The 17,602-nt window shown below is 45.1% G+C and overlaps 1 protein-coding gene across 1 annotated transcript in view; it reads right to left on the minus strand.

The window, feature by feature from the left end:
- Positions 1–3,621: 3,621 nt before the first annotated feature.
- Positions 3,622–17,602, minus strand: part of LOC311068777 (uncharacterized protein) — a 50,178-nt gene continuing 36,197 nt past the window's right edge. The window contains exons 16-23 of the mRNA XM_084091404.1: positions 15,314–16,930; positions 13,636–13,758; positions 13,108–13,236; positions 10,783–10,975; positions 9,892–10,016; positions 8,133–8,320; positions 4,598–4,731; positions 3,622–4,501 (exon numbers count right to left, since the gene is read on the minus strand). Coding sequence (XP_083947530.1) covers positions 4,269–4,501; positions 4,598–4,731; positions 8,133–8,320; positions 9,892–10,016; positions 10,783–10,975; positions 13,108–13,236; positions 13,636–13,758; positions 15,314–16,930 — 2,742 coding nt within the window. The 3' untranslated portion in view covers positions 3,622–4,268. The remainder of the gene's footprint in view (positions 4,502–4,597; positions 4,732–8,132; positions 8,321–9,891; positions 10,017–10,782; positions 10,976–13,107; positions 13,237–13,635; positions 13,759–15,313; positions 16,931–17,602) is intronic.

Genomic DNA, 17,602 nt, shown 5'->3' on the forward strand with positions numbered 1-17,602 from the left:
CCAAGTTTTGGCTGATATACGCACACTAACAATTTACAGAACTACATTTTGTTACTATTAATATTAATATTTTAAAAGGAAAAATGTCATTACACGAAGGTAAACTTTTTAAAGTTATTTCGTGATGTTACTCATTAGGCCTACTGGAATACTTGTCTATGGCAAATTCTTTGCATCACATGAACTTTATTGTCCCTCAGATGCCGACGGTCATGAACTTAGAATTTTGTGCTGGCGATTAATTGTCATGGAAATAATTGCAATGAACCATTTAGTCTGTTTTACTCATTACAGTGTAAGCCCAATGCATTTGTTTATATTTTACTTGGAAACATACCTATAGGGACACATACAACGCAGTGGAAAATATTTTAAAAGGAGAAATATTTCTCTTTTTGTTCAACTTTAATATTGGTCCATTTTAAACTTACATTTGAAATATGCTAATATTATTCATCTAAAGGCGCACTGTTACTTTTTTTGTTCAGAATGTATGATCCTGAATCCATCTTCCAAACTGTGCTTTTCTTTTACAGTTTGTCTATAATAAGTTTTATTATAATATGTTTATATGTGGACTATTTTATACTGAGCGGGATGCTGCGGAGTAACCGTGACGCGTCATAGACATAAACAGAGAGAAGTAGTTCCGGCCGCAGTGTTCTTCCGCGAGAAGCAGTTTATCAACCGCTAGAGCGCCAACAATCCCAGTGTTCCTTTAAAAGAAGTTTAATGTTTTATTTCCTAAAAAAAAGTTACATATATTCAAGGTTCGTACAAGGTGGTCAAAGTGGTTGAAGTAGCCTACTTGAATTTGACTATGACATTTAAATCATGGGAAACCCTTGAAAACCCTTGCGCTGCAGCCTGTGTGAAATATGAGGATTTTCACTCCTGCATGTAAAAAGAGAGGCAAACTATATTAATGTAACTATATTAAAGTATAAGATAGGGTAGAAATTTGGCTTAAACAGCTTTACTAACTTAACCCCATATTTTTGATACTATGCTGTAATAAAGCTCACAGAATGAAGAGTGTTTCCCACAGGATTGTGTGAGATGGGGTCAGGGGTCATGCTCCCGCAAAAGAACATTTGTACATTTTAAAGTTAAATTCATCAATTTGGTGCACTTTAAGTGTGCAACTGAACAGAAAAGCATTGACTTGTACCTGAACTTGACTCAAACCTCTTAGATTTAGCATCTACATTACATTCACACTTGTGTTTCAGGAAACCAAACTATTAGAAAAAAATATAATAATTTTTATGTTTTTATTTCTATGATAGTAATAGCCTGTATATTGTAAAATAAATGCAAATCAAATATTTCATACAATACAGTACGGAAATTACAATCCCTTTGTCCTAATTTCTTCTCTTGCAGGAGATAAACCCTAAAGCTGTTATTTTGATGGAAACTGCATTTGAGCTTTTATTGGAGAAAAACGAACCACAATTACTTTGAAAACATGTTTACAGTTGTGTCTCATTACACATCTAGTGAAAAGCTGTAATCATCTTTAACATTTTCAGTTTTGCTCCACCGATCCGGAGCGGCGCTGTGAAGCCCAGCTGGCTCATGTGTTGCACTGGCGCCCCCTCGTGGACGAACCAGGGACGACATGCAGGGGCTCACAGAGAGTTTCTTCTGTTTTAATGTGTTGTGTGTGTTTTGTGTGGGGGAACACTGGGCGAAGCCTGTAGTAACTGGGTGAGGAGAGTGTGTGCGGTGTGGTGACACTGCTTTTGCACTTTTCCTCACAACAGACCCCCTGAAGGTGGGGGGGGGCACACACCGTCCACTGAACACATGGGCTGGGCAGCCTCGGGCGGGGGGAACCGACCCATCCGCGGGAGACCCTCCGTCTTTTGGACAGGGGTTCTGGGGCAGGAGGAGAGACCGAGGGGCTGTGTCCCTTTCATGGTCGGTGGTGCCCCGTGGAGCCGGCCGCTCGCTCACACACACACTGAGCCGCGGCGGCGTTAGCCTGGGGAACGGGAGGGCCTCCTCGTCCTGGCATCGGCTGCTGCTTCCCAGAGGTGGATCTCGAACACGAGATGATGAAAGAGAGCCCAGAGTGATCAATAAATCAAATAAAGAAATTATTAAAATAACGATAGTATAGCTAGAATTGTCAACTTTGTCTTTTTAACTACAGAGACAATAAATGCTAAACTGGAGTGGCAGTCTTCAGCTAAACATGTTCACAGCATCCAGACATAGATACACACATACATATATATAAAATGAAGTGAGTTTTTGCTTGAAACAAGCTAAATTATTTGCCAATGGGCAAACTTTTGATAATTTATTTTTAGAAACAAGATATAATTTCTTATACCATGGGCTGTTTAAATACTCGATTCTGATTGGCTGGAAGGTGTGCAGTAAAACCGTTTAATGCACAGGTAGTTCCAGTCAGTTTGATTACAGTTCGAAATTAATCCGCTACATTGGTAACCATAGTAACACAGATACACTTGCAAGCAGAGTGAGAGACACATATGAAAACGTTTATTTAGGGAGGCTAAATGGATGATTTTTGCATATCGTTTAATTTGTATGGTGAATATGGCAACTCTGAGAAATGGGCCCAGGCACAAGACGAAATAGAAGACTTGGAGAAGACGTTGAATGACAAAAAGCGGCACAAAGAATTAACAATAAATAAATGACATGATTAGTTCAAATAAAGATTGCCTTGTCACTGTCAGTGTTGCCTGTCATTCATAAATAATTTTAATAAATCCATTAAAGAATCATTAAGTTAGCTATATGCTTAAGCAAAGAGGGGACGTTAGCTGATAGACTTTAAAGAAGAGACGCACACAGGTAACTCGCGCACGCATCTCTCTCTCTCTCTCTGTTCCTTCTCCTTCAGTTCTCTGTCTCTCTCTTTTAATAATGAATTTAAATGTGAATTCATTCAAATAAAAGCAATCATCCGATGGCTCTACTTTATTTAAAGCGGTCGGAGTGCAAGAACTGACGAGCCTTAACTTAAGAAATAACCGTCATTTTTACACGTCTGTTAAAAAATGACACTGTAAACATCAGTTACAGCTTAACTTATTTTTAACTTGGCAAATAACCAAGGTATAAGCGGGATAATCCACGGCTAGCCGTGCATTAAAGGATTTTAATGCACGACGTAGAGGCGAAGAACCACCCGACGCGAAGCGGAGGGTGGTTGCCTCTACGAAGTTATTTACATTGTAATTATTTACAATGAAAATGCTTTACATTTTACAAAGAAAATACTTTATTTTTTTCTGTTATTACATCTTTTAATAAGAATAATGTAAGAGTTTATGCCCTCTTTCTATTGGCTCTTCGATCCACTAAAGTTCTTTAATGTTCCCATACTTAAAGTTGCCAGTTATTGCACACTTTGCATGTGCTGCATCTTATTTGTACCATTTTATGAATTTACCTCGTTTAGAAATTGAAAGATAATAAATGCATTGATAAGTGAGATCTCTTATTATAGTCCTTAAACAAAAGTAGTGCTTGAAAAAGTCCTTTATTTTTCAGACTGCGTACGAGCCGTGGATCTAGTGTTGAAGTCATCAGATCATTCATCAAACCAGTCACACTCACAGAAGACCAACAGCAGCTGCTTTAGAAGATATATATTTATTGTAAAAAGGTCCAGACATTACCCAGTTAACAGACACTGATGCTGGGGATCAAGGCAAACGCATTAAAGCGCTGATCACATGACCGGATCAGGGTGAACACGAGCAAACCTCAGAGTTCATCAGCAGGAGCGGCGTCAGACCCACAGTCCACCATACCAGTCTCTCAGAGGAAACACACACACGTGAACACACAAGAGGAGAGATGCGTGAAGTGAGGCATGCAGATAAATACACACACACACACACACACACACAGGTGAAGAGAGAAACTGCATATGGAGGAAATGCGTCGCACGTCAGACCCGCTGAAGCTCCTCGAGTCGACCCGACGGGAACCGGATCATGTGAGTCGCATCATCAGCATCAGAACACTCAAACGCTCACACTAATATCTCATAGATAGCTTTAAACATACACACGTATATAAACATTTACATATTAGATTATAGTTCATGTGTTAAAGAGACGGACGACCTGATTGATGCAACCAGTATAAGTGAAGAGTTTAAAAGTGTTAAAACATGGACTCGTACGCAGAGTCCTAAAAGACCCGGAGGAACATTGGCACTATCAGTGGCACTTCCTGAAGACGGTGTGTGTGTGTGTGTGTGTGTGTGTGTGTGTTCAGAAGCACTTCCTGAAGACGATGTGCGGGCCGAACTCCTGGTACTCCTGCGCACTGATCCAGGCGCCGCTGAGCTCGGTTCTGCTGGCCAGCGCCGCTCCGCCGCTCCACACGGAGGAGTCCCGCTCCGGAGGACTGACGACCCGCACACACACACCCAGGTCCGACGCACACACACCACACACCTCCTGCTGGAGGCGCTCCGGGAGGCCCGGCAGCAGCGTGTTCCCGCCTGCACACACACACCCTCTGATTAGCCGGAGCGCACACACTCAGTCACATGTGTTACAGATCCTGGTCTCTGATTGGCCAGCGCGCGCACACACACCTGACAGGAGGATGTTTCCCACAAAGCTGCGCCGGAGGTCGATGTCCGACTGCATGATGGACCTGAACACGCTCTCATGCATCCCATAATGATCTCGTCCAATCAGCTCCGGCCTGAAGAGGATCTCAGGAGCCCTGCGTGTGTGAACACATGAGACTGTGAGAGGGTGAATCTGAAGATTTAAATCAAATCAAGTATATTTGTATAGCGCTTTTCACAATACAGATTGTATCAAAGCAGCTTCACAGTATTAAAATAAAATAATACAACAAAGTTTGTTTCTAATTTATTGATTGATAGAATAAAATTAAATATCCCCAAAATATCCCCAACTGAGCAAGCCAAAGGCAACAGTGGCAATTTAAAGGTCTCTCATAGACTGATTTGCAGCAGTGTCTCTAATGAACACTTTCCTCTTAATGAACTATAAATGCTCTTTCAGCTTCTGCTATAAAGCGTCTCTCCGGTGTTCATGTTTTACTCGCGTCTGAACAGAAGAACTGAACCAGGGAAGATGGACACCTCAGAGGGGGCGGAGCCACGGAGCCACACCCCCCCGTTACAACCAACAGACCTTATTCACAGCGGCGCCATCTGTGTAACGGGAAAGAGGCAGTGAGATGCACCTCTTCAGTGGGATGTGCGGTTATTTCATGTACTTTTGGATTGTTCTGCTGACGAAACACTGCAAAAATACCTTTACAATAAATTTCATTAAAACAAAAAAAAGTGACATCTCTTGACGGCACACCAGGCGGAGCGACTGGAGGAGAGGGGCCGCAGGCTCTCCGAACCCAGCGCTCTGGGGGAGACTCGCGGGACAGCAGATCTGGATCTCCACATCACGGGCCGGTTCAGAGCAGCGGCAGGAGCACAGGGCCGGCTTTACTGGGAGACAGAGTTACGGCTCAGTCTTACGCCCCTGTAGACCCCAAGGCTATGTTCGGCTCTACGGTCACAGCTATGCGCCAGCAGTGAGACTTGAGGAGGGAGAAGCGTTCGAGACCCGCTCACCTAGAAAGCCTACAGCTCGACCATATCAGCCTCTCACGCCGCAGTCAAAGAGGGGATACCCAGACTATCGCGGACAAATTTGTCATGTGAATGGCCCCAGTTCAAGCGTTTCAGTGGCCAGTTCAGCAGGTTCCCATGGTGCCCCCCACCCATGGGGTTAATGATGAGGTCAGGAGAGAATGTTTGCAGAAGCAAAAGGGGTGTGAAAAGAAATTCCCATGCATCCAGGCCCGGAGCCAGGAGCCAAGAGTGGGGAAATGTGAAAAAAACAAAAACAAATTCCCCATTGAAACTGCAAAGCCTATCTTCGCCACCGAGTGGCGCCACCGCACCGCCAGTAAGCGGAGAGAAGCGGAGCCGAGAGCAGGCCGAGAGCAGGCGTGTCTGCAGTGTCTCCGTGGGTTTAATCCACAATAGAGACTCCAGTCAGTTAGACTCCCAATTCACTGTAAAAGCACCAAATTTCAGGTGATGTCATCAGCACAGGGGAATCAGCTGAGATTGTAGAAGAAATTTCATCTCGTTTGAGCAAAGGAGTAATAGGAACGCCATCAGGGTTTTACTCCCGGTACTTCGTAATTCCGAAGAAAGGTGGAGGTCTCCGGCCTACTCTAGACCTGCAGACCCTGAACACCTCAGAGGTGCAGGTTCACCACTTTACTCCGTTCCTTCAGGGCATCATGTGTTGGTCAGATCAGACAGCTCAACAGGGGGACACCGGCAGGGGGAGCGCACTCTCGACAGCTGCAGTCTAGCGCAGAGGCTAACTGTGTGGGGCAACACTCGGTTCGTGTCGTTACAAGCAACGTATGTACCGGGAATAATGAACAGGGGCAGATCTGTTGTCCAGAGGAAATCCTATGTCCGGAGACTGGACACTCCACCGCATGAGGAGCCAGATGTGGCTGAGATACGGACCGGCTGCCGTAGATCTCCTCGCCCCCCGTTCTCTTCCGCTGGGTGTGGACGCTCTAGCCCAGCCATTACAGCCGTTATACGCCCCCCCGCAAGAGCCTCACCGGGCAACCCTGCTCCTGGAGGACCCCCACACGTCTCCCTAATCAAACACACCTGATTCAACTCATCAGCTCATTAGAAGAAAGAGGAGACTTAAGTATGAGCTCTAATGAGCTGATTATTAGATTATACGTTTATCTCTGTAAAGCTGCTTTGAAACAATCTACATTGTTATAAGCGCTATATAAATGATGACGACTTGACCGCCCTGGTGTTGGTCCACTTTAGGGTTTTATACAGGCTTATGGGCTTCACTTTAGTGTCATAACCAAGGCCATTAGTTACCGCTTTCATTGTTGCGTCTGTTCATATCTGCAATACAGGAGTGGTCTAGACTGGGGTTGTAACGGTACGCAAAAATCACGGTTCGGTACGTACCTCGGTTTTAAAGTCACGGTTCGGTTCATTTTCGGTACAGTAAGGGAAAGAAATGCAAACATTAAACTGCAGGTTGTTTATTACTATAAACTTTTTTTAACAATGTTTACACTTTTTTAAACACTTTTATAAAATATAATAAAATATATATAAAATGAAAAAAGAATAAGAAATAAAATACTGCTGCAAAGTTCTCCACTAAATAAAATACAGTCTCAAACCATTATCACATAATAAAATATAATGAAAAATATAAATAACTATGATTACAGTGCAGCATTACCAATCCCAGCTTGTAGGCCTGCTCATATTTAAAAAAAAAAAAAAAAATTATATATATATATATATATATATATATATATATATATATATATATATATATATATATATATATATATATATATATATATATATATATATATATATATATATATATATATAAAACTTTTCCAAAGTGTAAAGGGTGGCTCTTCAAGCTCCGGCTTGTCCATACTGTCTATGGGCTTGTCTGCATTGGCCATGACGCTAGCTAGCGAGAGGCTGGGCTAAAGCGTGCCGTGTATGTTGCTGTACAGCGCGGTGTGTGATTTATTTCATTGGTTTAGGTTACAGTGACGACGGGTAAAACTTTAGAATCAGCTGCAGGGCGGGATTTGCGCTGAACGCGGAGACTTCCGCCACTTAATATGTTCGTGTGGAAACACGAAAATGTACCCATGTTCCGCACACAAAATATTGCATTCGGTCATTCGGTACACGTGCACCATACCGAAAGCCCTGTACCGAAACGGTCCGGTACGAATACACGTACCGTTACACCCCTAGTCTATACCGATACCGAACGGATGTTAGAAAGAGAACATTTGGTTCGGAACAACGCCAGAGACGTTCCCTTAGTGAGAGACCCCACTCCTGTTATCAGAGATACGCAGGTAAGCTAACGCTAGCAGCAGCTCCCAGTGCCACTGCGTCTAGTGTGAGGCAGACAGTGAAGAACACACACACACACACACACACACACACACACACACACACACACACACACACACACACACACACACACACACACACACACACACACACACACACACACACACACACACACACACACACGCGGGTCAGTTACCGGAAGCGTTCGGAGGCCAGCGAGACGAGCCGCCCGTCAGGGAGTGTGTACTGAACCTCTGAGGCCGATCCTGCGCTCCTCAGCTCCGCTTCATAATCCAGAGCCACACGGCAGCATCTCTCCTTCATCTCCCGCACGATCTCCAGCTCCGCTGACGTGCGCATACACACACCCTGCTCCAGCAGCAGCTGCGCACACACACACAGTTGTTTCAGGCTCTACTAGAACAGGTTTTCCTGCTTGAATGTTGATTATTTCCCCCATATTCTCTGTTGCTGCTCCTCTTCCCAGTCCGTCAACAGGGGCTTTCGCACCGGAGGAACCTCTTCACCGTTCCTAGAGCTATAGGCGGAAGTTCCCAGATTTTAGAGTGTTCGCACCGCAGGAACTACGAACGATATTAGCTCTAGGAACTCCTTTTGGAGGAACTAATGTACTCCTACTTCAGAGTCGCTCTACACCAGCGCTACAGGAACTACAGTGACGTTAGTGTTCGCTGATTGGCCGAAACACCAGCACACGCCATTTCTAAAAAAGCTGTGTAAAGGCACAGATTATAGCCTATATATTTACTTCACTAACTCTACGAACATGGAAAACTGTGATAGATGAAGCTCTTAACCTTTACGCTGAGGAGAAACCCAACACGACTTTGAGGGATCAAGCGAATCATGATCATGTATTTCTGCTCAGCAACACTGGACAAACACACGCCATACGCTAATAACTTTACATATACTGGCTATTTTCTCTGTATAACAGTTCTATCTAATAACGCATTAGACAAGACTGTTAGACAGATCGTACACTAATGAACAGGAGAATGTGAGCACTGTGAGCTCAGGCTCTGGTTCTCAGCGCCGTCAAAATAAAATAAAAAGTCACAACAAGCACGGCTTACGTCTCTTCAGAGATCCTAATGGCGGTGCGAATGCAACCAGGAAAACGTTCCTATGGGAACTAGTTCTCGGGAACCACCCTGGTAGCCAGTTCCTAAAACTACCCGGTGCGAAAGCCCCTAGTAACGCTCCGTTTACTTCCGGTCTCTATGAAGCCCCTCCTTCTGAAAAGCACACTGTGCTCTGATTGGTCAGCTGGAGCAGTGTGTTGTGATTGGTCGAGCGCTTCGAGTGTGTTTGGAAGTGTCCCACCCCTTTCCATAACCGCCAGTTTAACACTACTGACTAACTCAACCAGGCCCCGCCCCTTTATTATGCATATGAATTATAATAATGAGGAATATTGTGACGTGTTCCCTCTACACCGACTCTACCGCCCGCGGGCGCCACCCAGCTACGAGGAGAAATAACTAACTACTGCCTTGATCAACTCAAAATAGGTGTCATTTGAAAGTGTAGTGTCTGAACTTTACAATTAATGTAGCCAATTTGATTAACTCCTAAGTAGTGCTGAGTTATTTGCAAATAAATAAAATCTTTTTTTCATAATTTATGAAATATTTTTTGTACCATGTACCGCAAAAACATCATACAGCTCATGAAACATTCACAGATCGCAGAAAATGGCACAGCATTATTTACAGCAGAATCTTACTATTAAAATGAGTCCAAAATCAACAATCAATCCATTGCGTTGATCACAAGATATTCCTTATGGAGGAACAATATTAAAAATGTGTGTGTGTGTGTGTGTGTGTGTGTGTGTGTGTGTGTGTGTGTGTGTGTGTGTGTGTGTGTGTGTGTGTGTGTGTGTGTGTGTGTGTGTGTGTGTGTGTGTGTGTGTGTGTGTGTGTGTGGACCTTCTGCAGCTGCAGGGTGACGTCGGCTCCGGCGAGGTTGAAGCGCTGCACGGCGTGAGGGAGACAGTAACCCTCGAACACAGGAACACTGTGACTGACGCCATCTCCAGAGTCCAGCACCACACCTGAACACACACACACACCTCCATCAGCACGACATCACCCTGACACAATCACACCGAACAACTTCAAAACAACAAGACGCATCATTAGGCTTCAGACGACTTTACACTAAACAGAAATTCATGTATCATATGATGCACTAGCTAAGGCCACTAAATGATGAACATGATCTGATAAACCTGTGTGTGTGTGTGTGTGTGTGTGTGTGTGTGTGTGTGTGTGTGTGTGTGTGTGTGCGCGCGCGCTGTTGGAACGAATTCCGAAATTCGAATATTAAAAAAACTCAATACTATTCGAATGCTGAAGTTACTATTCAAAAATTGCTTTTTTATGTACATAAATTTATATGCAATCTTGCCTTTCTCGCCGCCTTGGCTTACACACACACGTGAAAAATTCATGCTTTTATGTTTCGTCTGATGAACAATAGTGTTTGAATCGTAACACAATTGTGCACGTTATCCACGCTGTATCATCATAACAATACTGTCAGAAATGGCGGAGAGCAATGCCTCCACGGAAATGGAGATCACCACTCCTGACAATGAGAAGCGATGTGTTTGGATTTCAAGCCATAAATGGAAAAATAACAAATAAAGATGTGGCAAACTTAGTGTTTCCGCTACAATGTATTCAGAGCCGCTGCAAAATCTTCACATGATCAGTCATATCACATATCATAAAATTAGGAATGGAATTCGAATAGCATTATAGAGGAAGATTGACAGCCCGTGTGTGTGTGTGTGCGCGTGCGTGTGTGTCTTTCACCGGTGGTGCGTCCCGAGGCATACAGCGCCAGCACCGCCTGCAGGGCCACGAACGCCAGTGGGACGCTGAAGGACTCGAACATCAGCTCCACCATTCGCTGCCGGTTCTGCCGCGGGTTCATGGCGGCTTCGGTCAGCAGCACCGGGTGATCCTCGGGACTCACGGACAGATGCTGGAACGCATGATCCCAGATCTGCAGACGAGAGAGCAGAGCCGATACAACACTGCAGGACCAGGAGCAATCAGAGCGCTGTCATCAGGAGAACGGGAGCCTTCAGCCAGTCGGACCAGCTCTAGCCAGCCTCTCAGCCAGTGTCCAGGGGCACGCCAGTTACAAGGAACACGAGTTACACAATCATTACTTTTTGCATTATATTGGTTTGAGACTGAGTATTTTATTTAGTGGAGAACTTTGCAGCAGTATTTTACTTTTTACAAGCAACTAGTAAAGTAACATTACTTTTACAATTTACAACACACTATCCAAGTTACTTTTTCAAATAAGTAACGCAAGTTACTATGTTTTCCCATTTATTGACTGACAGCTCTCCTGTCCCCACGAGAGAGAGAGAGAGAGAGAGAGAGAGAGAGAGAGAGAGAGAGAGAGAGTGTGAGAGAGAGAGAGAGAGAGAGAGAGAGAGAGAGAGAGAGAGAGAGAGAGAGAGAGTGAGAGAGAGAGAGAGTGTGAGAGAGAGAGAGAGAGAGAGAGAGAGAGAGAGAGAGAGAGAGAGAGAGAGAGAGAGAGTCTTTATTGACCAATGTACTTGCTTTGGGCCTTCGATGATTCAGTTAAACCATAAGCAAAAATGACATGCATACATATATACATTATAAACGATTAAAATGTCTCCACGATCTGCTTTTGAAGGAATATGGTAGTATCGTGTTACAGCGCAGTCTATCAGTGCAGTTCTGGCGCCGCTGTCTCAACATACTGTACATGCACATCACGCGTTAATGCAGACGTACAGGACACTGCAGTTCACAAACATTTATTATTTGCATGTGCTTTAAAGCCTTGCCGTTTAAACATTTTATTTGCATGCTTTTGCTGTTCTAACATGCGCTTCTCTGAGCGCATAAACCCGAAGCGCACGGGCACTACCAGCCTGTCAGACAGCGCCGGGATACTGGACTAAGTATTCATTTCTTTCTTGTGCTGAACACAAAAGATATTTTGAAGAATGTGTGTAACCAAACAGTTGCTGGTCCCCATTGACTTCCATAGGGGAAATAAACTACACACTGGGGACCAGCATCTGTTCCCACATTCTTCAAAATAACTTATTTTCAATAGAAGAAACTTATTCAGGTTTAAAACGAGAGAGTAAATTATGACAATTTTCATTTTTGGGGGAACTCTCTCTTTAAATGTTAATAAAACACAGAAAATCACTCACTGACTGAGAACTTTAATAGTAGCTTTAACAAGAATAAATGTATAATTTATACAGTGAAGTCTATGTAGTGTTTTAATTTCATTTGTTAATTTAATTACTTTCTTCAATGCTACTGCTAAATACACCGACTGTATCTGAAAAAATAAAGCACTGTTTATTTTATTTGTGTAATGTATCAGTCATTTTCTTTATTAAAAAAACAAGAACAAAGATTTTTATCTTCGCCACTTTGGCCTAAATGTCAGCCCTTTTTATTTTAGATTGTGTTACCCAAGGCTTCGTTTTTAAAATAGGGACATTAGTTTGGCTATAATGCTCAGTCACTTGCACAATAGTAAAACCAACTTGAAAAAGAATCGATATAAAAAAAATCGTGATATGATATTTTGCCCCTACTTCAGCACATACACACGTCAGCACGTCACGTTCACTGGCCAGTTCATATATAACAGCACTAAACATGTGATCAAGGCATTAGTGACCCTGACTGAGAAAAGCATCTGATTCCAGCATTTACATGCTTGCCCCCGTTGATCAGATTATTTCAGGTCTACATTACGATCAGAATGTAACTGGGATTGTTTAGGTGTTTACATAAAGGCTTTTCAGTGCAGCTGATCCATCAATCTGATTATGAACAGATTATCTGAGTGCATGTGAAACACAGCAGTAAATCGTTTCAATAGGAACCCGTGAATGTTTGGATACGCCAGTGAAAACGTGAGGGCTATTAAACCCCAGCTCAAGTTACTCTCAAACCAAGCAGCGTTCATGTCATCAGCAGTATCTGTGATCAGACGAGGCAGAGAGAAATCCCTCATGTCAGTCAGAGAACACCTGACCCCTACACACACTGCAGTGAAGGGTGAATTAAAGCCGTTTCTGTAGCAGAAACCTCTGAAGAGCAGCGTCCGTCAGCACTCACCATCTCCATCTCATCCCAGTTGCGCACAACGCCGTTCCTGATGGGATATTTCAGCGCTAGCACTCCTCTCATGTGCTGCGCGTCGTGCCCGATGTACACCGCTCGCTCCACACTGCCGTTCATGATCTCCTGGAGCACAAGACCATCACCATCATCAGTCCAGACCAACACAACACCAGGAAACATGAACACACGGTTAGTCAAAGTCGAGCCAGTTTTATTTGACTAACATTTTCTGATATATTGTGGAAAGCATTGATGTTTATAATATCTTCCAGATCTAATCTGCTGAATGAGACTATTTAGATTAGAATTAGATTTTCTATTATGGTATCGATGTACCAGAGCGAGAGAGCGAGAGAGCGAGAGAGCGAGCGAGCGAGAGAGAGCGAGAGAGCGAGAGAGAGCGAGAGAGAGAGAGAGAGAGAGCGAGAGAGAGAGAGCGAGAGAGAGCGAGAGAGAGCGAGAGAGAGCGAGAGAGAGCGAGAGAGAGAGAGAGAGAGAGAATGAGAGAGCGCGAGAGAGAACCTCATATTTGGGATGGCCGATGACCGTCGGGAACACCGTAGTTGGAAGATCCTGGTCTGCAAACCCTGCCTTCATCAAACCAGAGCCGCTGTCCAGCACGATGGGCGTCTTATAATCACTCATCTAACTCAGAACAGGGAAGAAACCAGACAGCAGCTCCAGCTCAGTCTCACGCAGACAGAAGAGGAAGCTCAACTGGGCTCCAAACCCTAGTGCAGCGGTCCCCAACCTTTTTTGCGCCACGGACCGTTATTTTTTAAATATGTTGACGATGCTGACTAGCGATCTTCGCAGTAGTGAACGCGCCAGAGAGAAATGCACATTTCATACGGATGACATAAGCAGAGAACAGTGTTTTCTTTCGTTTTGAATTGTTCCGTTTTAAAAGTCGACATTTCAAGCTTTCTATAGATATAGGTCTCGGGTCTGTGAGGCAAGTAGGCTTCCTTATCACTGAGTTTCGGTTCATTTATGAGACAAGCTCCAGTTCATGCGGCGGCGCCTCCGTGTCCTGATTATCTATTTTCTAATATATTTACTTATTTATTAAATCCAGGCAATTGGTTGATGAAACATTGATTAAAATTAATTACATTTAAAGACAGGCTTTGTGCTTTCTGTTTGAGGTCTCTGTGAAAGTTTTAAAGTATTCTTTTCAGAGCGCTCACGTCCGCACGGAGAACTGACCCGTCTGTAAAAGTTTTTTTTTGTGAAATAAGTGTATAAATAAATGCGACTTATAGTCCAGTGCGACTTGTGCCATGAAGAAAAAACAGAGCCTATTTTTTGACTGATGACTTGTACTCCGGAGCGACTTATAGTCCGGAAAATACGGCAAGTTATTTATTCTTTCTGTGCGGCCTGGTACCAAATGTCCCACGGACCGGTATCGGTCCGCGGCCCGGGGGTTGGGGACCCCTGCCCTAGTGAACAGCAGCTGCACTGAAGCGTCATGACGTTTAGTGGAGATGCAGATGTGTACACACCTGCATCATTAATTAAACTTCACTCAAGCACTTGAGGGATGTAAGCCCAGAATGCACTGAGTGAGCAGCACACTAGAGTCTGGAACAGAGCCTCAGTAGTTATGACTCTACTGTAAACAAGTACAACTACACTGTCAAACCGGGGTGTGCGGTATTGACAGATTATATCTATAACATCCATTTTGTGCCGGTATCGAGACTGCTTCAGGCCTGACAGCGACCGTTTATGAATCAATCATTTAAATCACTGATTCATTCAAAAACGCTGATTGATTTATAAAGGAAACACTGAGATGCAGTTTTGTTTTGAACTATTGCTGTTGAAAAAGACAAAAGCATAACTCAGTATTAAATTACTGATTTTATACAACAGTTGAATAAACAAGATCAAGTTTTGCAATCATGCTGATATTGGGGAAGAACACTCGTGTGAAACACCTATAAATCAACTATAGCAACTAGAAATACAAGACAAAAATTTGTAAAGGGGATTTATGCCCTTGCCCTCGAATTTCGGGTTCATTCTGACTGCAATCTACTAGGTCACGTCATGCAATAAAACAGTGCACCGTCGTCAAAGTGTGCAGTGTTTTCAAAGTGAGTGACATAACAAATTACACTATTATCATAGACGATACACATCACACACCCCCTGCTCTGACCCAATGCCTCGCCCAGACCCTGGAGCTCACCTGTCTATAGGTGTTGAGCTGCAGCTGGAGTGGAGATCTGCAGACCGCTCTCATGGAGCCTCCGCCGTCACGGCCCGCACACGGCCCAGCCACGGCGTCCTCCTGAGGGCTGGGCAGCGCCGGTGTCTCTGGGACAGCCGTGGAGGAGCTCGAGGTCTCTTCGCTGCGCAGCACTGCGGTGTTGTTGTTATTGTTCTGCATGTGCATGCCTTGAGACGTGCTCTGTGCGCAGCCGTCTGACTCCACCGGTGCTCGAGTGCCTGTGTGTTCAGAGGCTGATGGTCGACTCTCAGAACGGCCGTCGAGAGGTACGGCGCTCCGCGGTGCAGCCACTGGAGCGACCAGGACGCCTCCGGGATCAAACGCATCTCGCACCACACTGCTGTTCTGGGTCCAGGGCGCTCCGCTAGACTCACGCTCGGCTCCGCTAGACTCACGCTCGGCTCCGCTAGACTCACGCTCAGCTCCACTAGCCTCCCGCTCAGCTCCACTAGCCTCCCGCTCAGCTCCACTAGCCTCCCGCTCAGCTCCACTAGCCTCCCGCTCAGCTCCACTAGCCTCCCGCTCAGCTCCACTAGCCTCCCGCTCAGCTCCACTAGCCTCCCGCTCAGCTCCACTAGCCTCCCGCTCAGCTCCACTAGCCTCCCGCTCAGCTCCACTAGCCTCCCGCTCACGCTCGGCTCCACTAGCCTCCTGCTCAGCTCCGCTAGACTCACGCTCAGCTCCACTAGACTCACGCTCAGCTTGATCCGCAGCAGAATCTCCACCGTCTGTGCAGGCGCAGGTAGACGTCTCATCCTCGGGATGGGCGCTTGGGCCTTCAGTGGCGTCCATCGCTTCCAGTTTCTGATCGGGAGTAGAAAAACTACTCAATACAAAAGGCTCTCCTTGACAAGACGGGGCTTCCTGAAGGGATTCTGAGTCATGAGCTGCAGGATCTCCCATCCCAATCTCACTCAAGCTTGTGTTAGGAACAGACCCGCTTGATGAACTCAAAGGCTCAGGAGTCAAGCTTGAGTCTGAGAGATCTGGAGGCGATGGACTGGCACACTCTGTTTGACGGGTGGATTCGGGCCTGCAGTTCAACAACTCGCCGTCCAGATCTTTCAGCTTGGAGTTCCTCTCCATGACCGAACACTTGACAACTCTGCGGCCTTTGCTTGAGCTCGTCCTCACCTTTCCCGCTTTCTCAATCTCTCTGCTCAGGCTTCTCTCCATCTTCTCCACCTCCCGTTTCTCCTCCAGCTGTGCCAGGAACATCCTCCTCTCCCTATAGGAGCTGCGTGTGGTCACATGACCCAGCATCCGTTGCTCCGACTGAAGCGCCTCAGTCTCAGTGCAGCGCAGCTCTTCCAGTTTCAACTGTTCCTCCTTTATTTGCTCATCAAGAACTTGAAGATCTCTAAGCCCTCGAAGGATCCCACTTCTGTCCACCTCAGGACATCTAGTGTCCAGCTGCACAGGCCCTTCACTCGTTGGTGGACTTTCATCGGCCAATCCCGGGGCGTCGGAGTCGCTTTCACTAGTTTTCAGAGTCTCAGAGTCTGAAGAGTGTTCACTCTGAAGGACATCATCCAATCCAATCACGCCAGATTCAGCCAGATCTTGTGGGGACATCTTGAACAAAAAGTTAATGTTCAAATATTCATACTTCCTAGTTCCTAACACAAAGCAAAGAGCACAGACACACCAATTCTCCGGTTTCATTAATTTACTGTCTTTATAGCATTTGCCTTTCTATTATTACACAGAACTGTTACTTTAAAGGCACACTATGCAGCTTTCCGTTTTTGTCAAACAGCGACCCCTAGAGTCGCTGTGGAGTACTTGTATTTAACATTACTGTCGTAAACACCACTCGCGCAGAGCCGTCTCTGCACTCACGGCCTGATCCCTTCCGCCCTCTATACCGGTACCTGTTCAGTAGGATGGAAGCTGTAATGAGTGGAAATAAGGTGTGGCCCCTTTAAGAGCTGCGCGCGCCCTGTTGAACTGTCGGCAGTCTGAATTGTATGTGCACCTCGAACACCCCATGTATGCAGGTTATTTCAGTTTGATGCTCATTCTTATCCTACTTTTGTTTATCAAGTAAAGCTGTGGACGGTAGAATGGGTGACAAACAGTTACACGAGTTCGACTGGGGAATAAAGTGCAAGTTGTGAGATGCCAATCGCCTCGGTGAGTCTGTCTGGCCTCTGTAATAACTTCATAGTTCCTGACGCTGAGGCCGTCGGCCCAAAGTTGCAAGGGTGTTTTTTCCGCTCACAGGCGCTTGGGGGGTGCGAGACG

Source organism: Abramis brama (genome assembly GCF_963993115.1).
Source record: "Abramis brama genome assembly, chromosome: 18".
NCBI lineage: Eukaryota > Metazoa > Chordata > Actinopteri > Cypriniformes > Leuciscidae > Abramis > Abramis brama.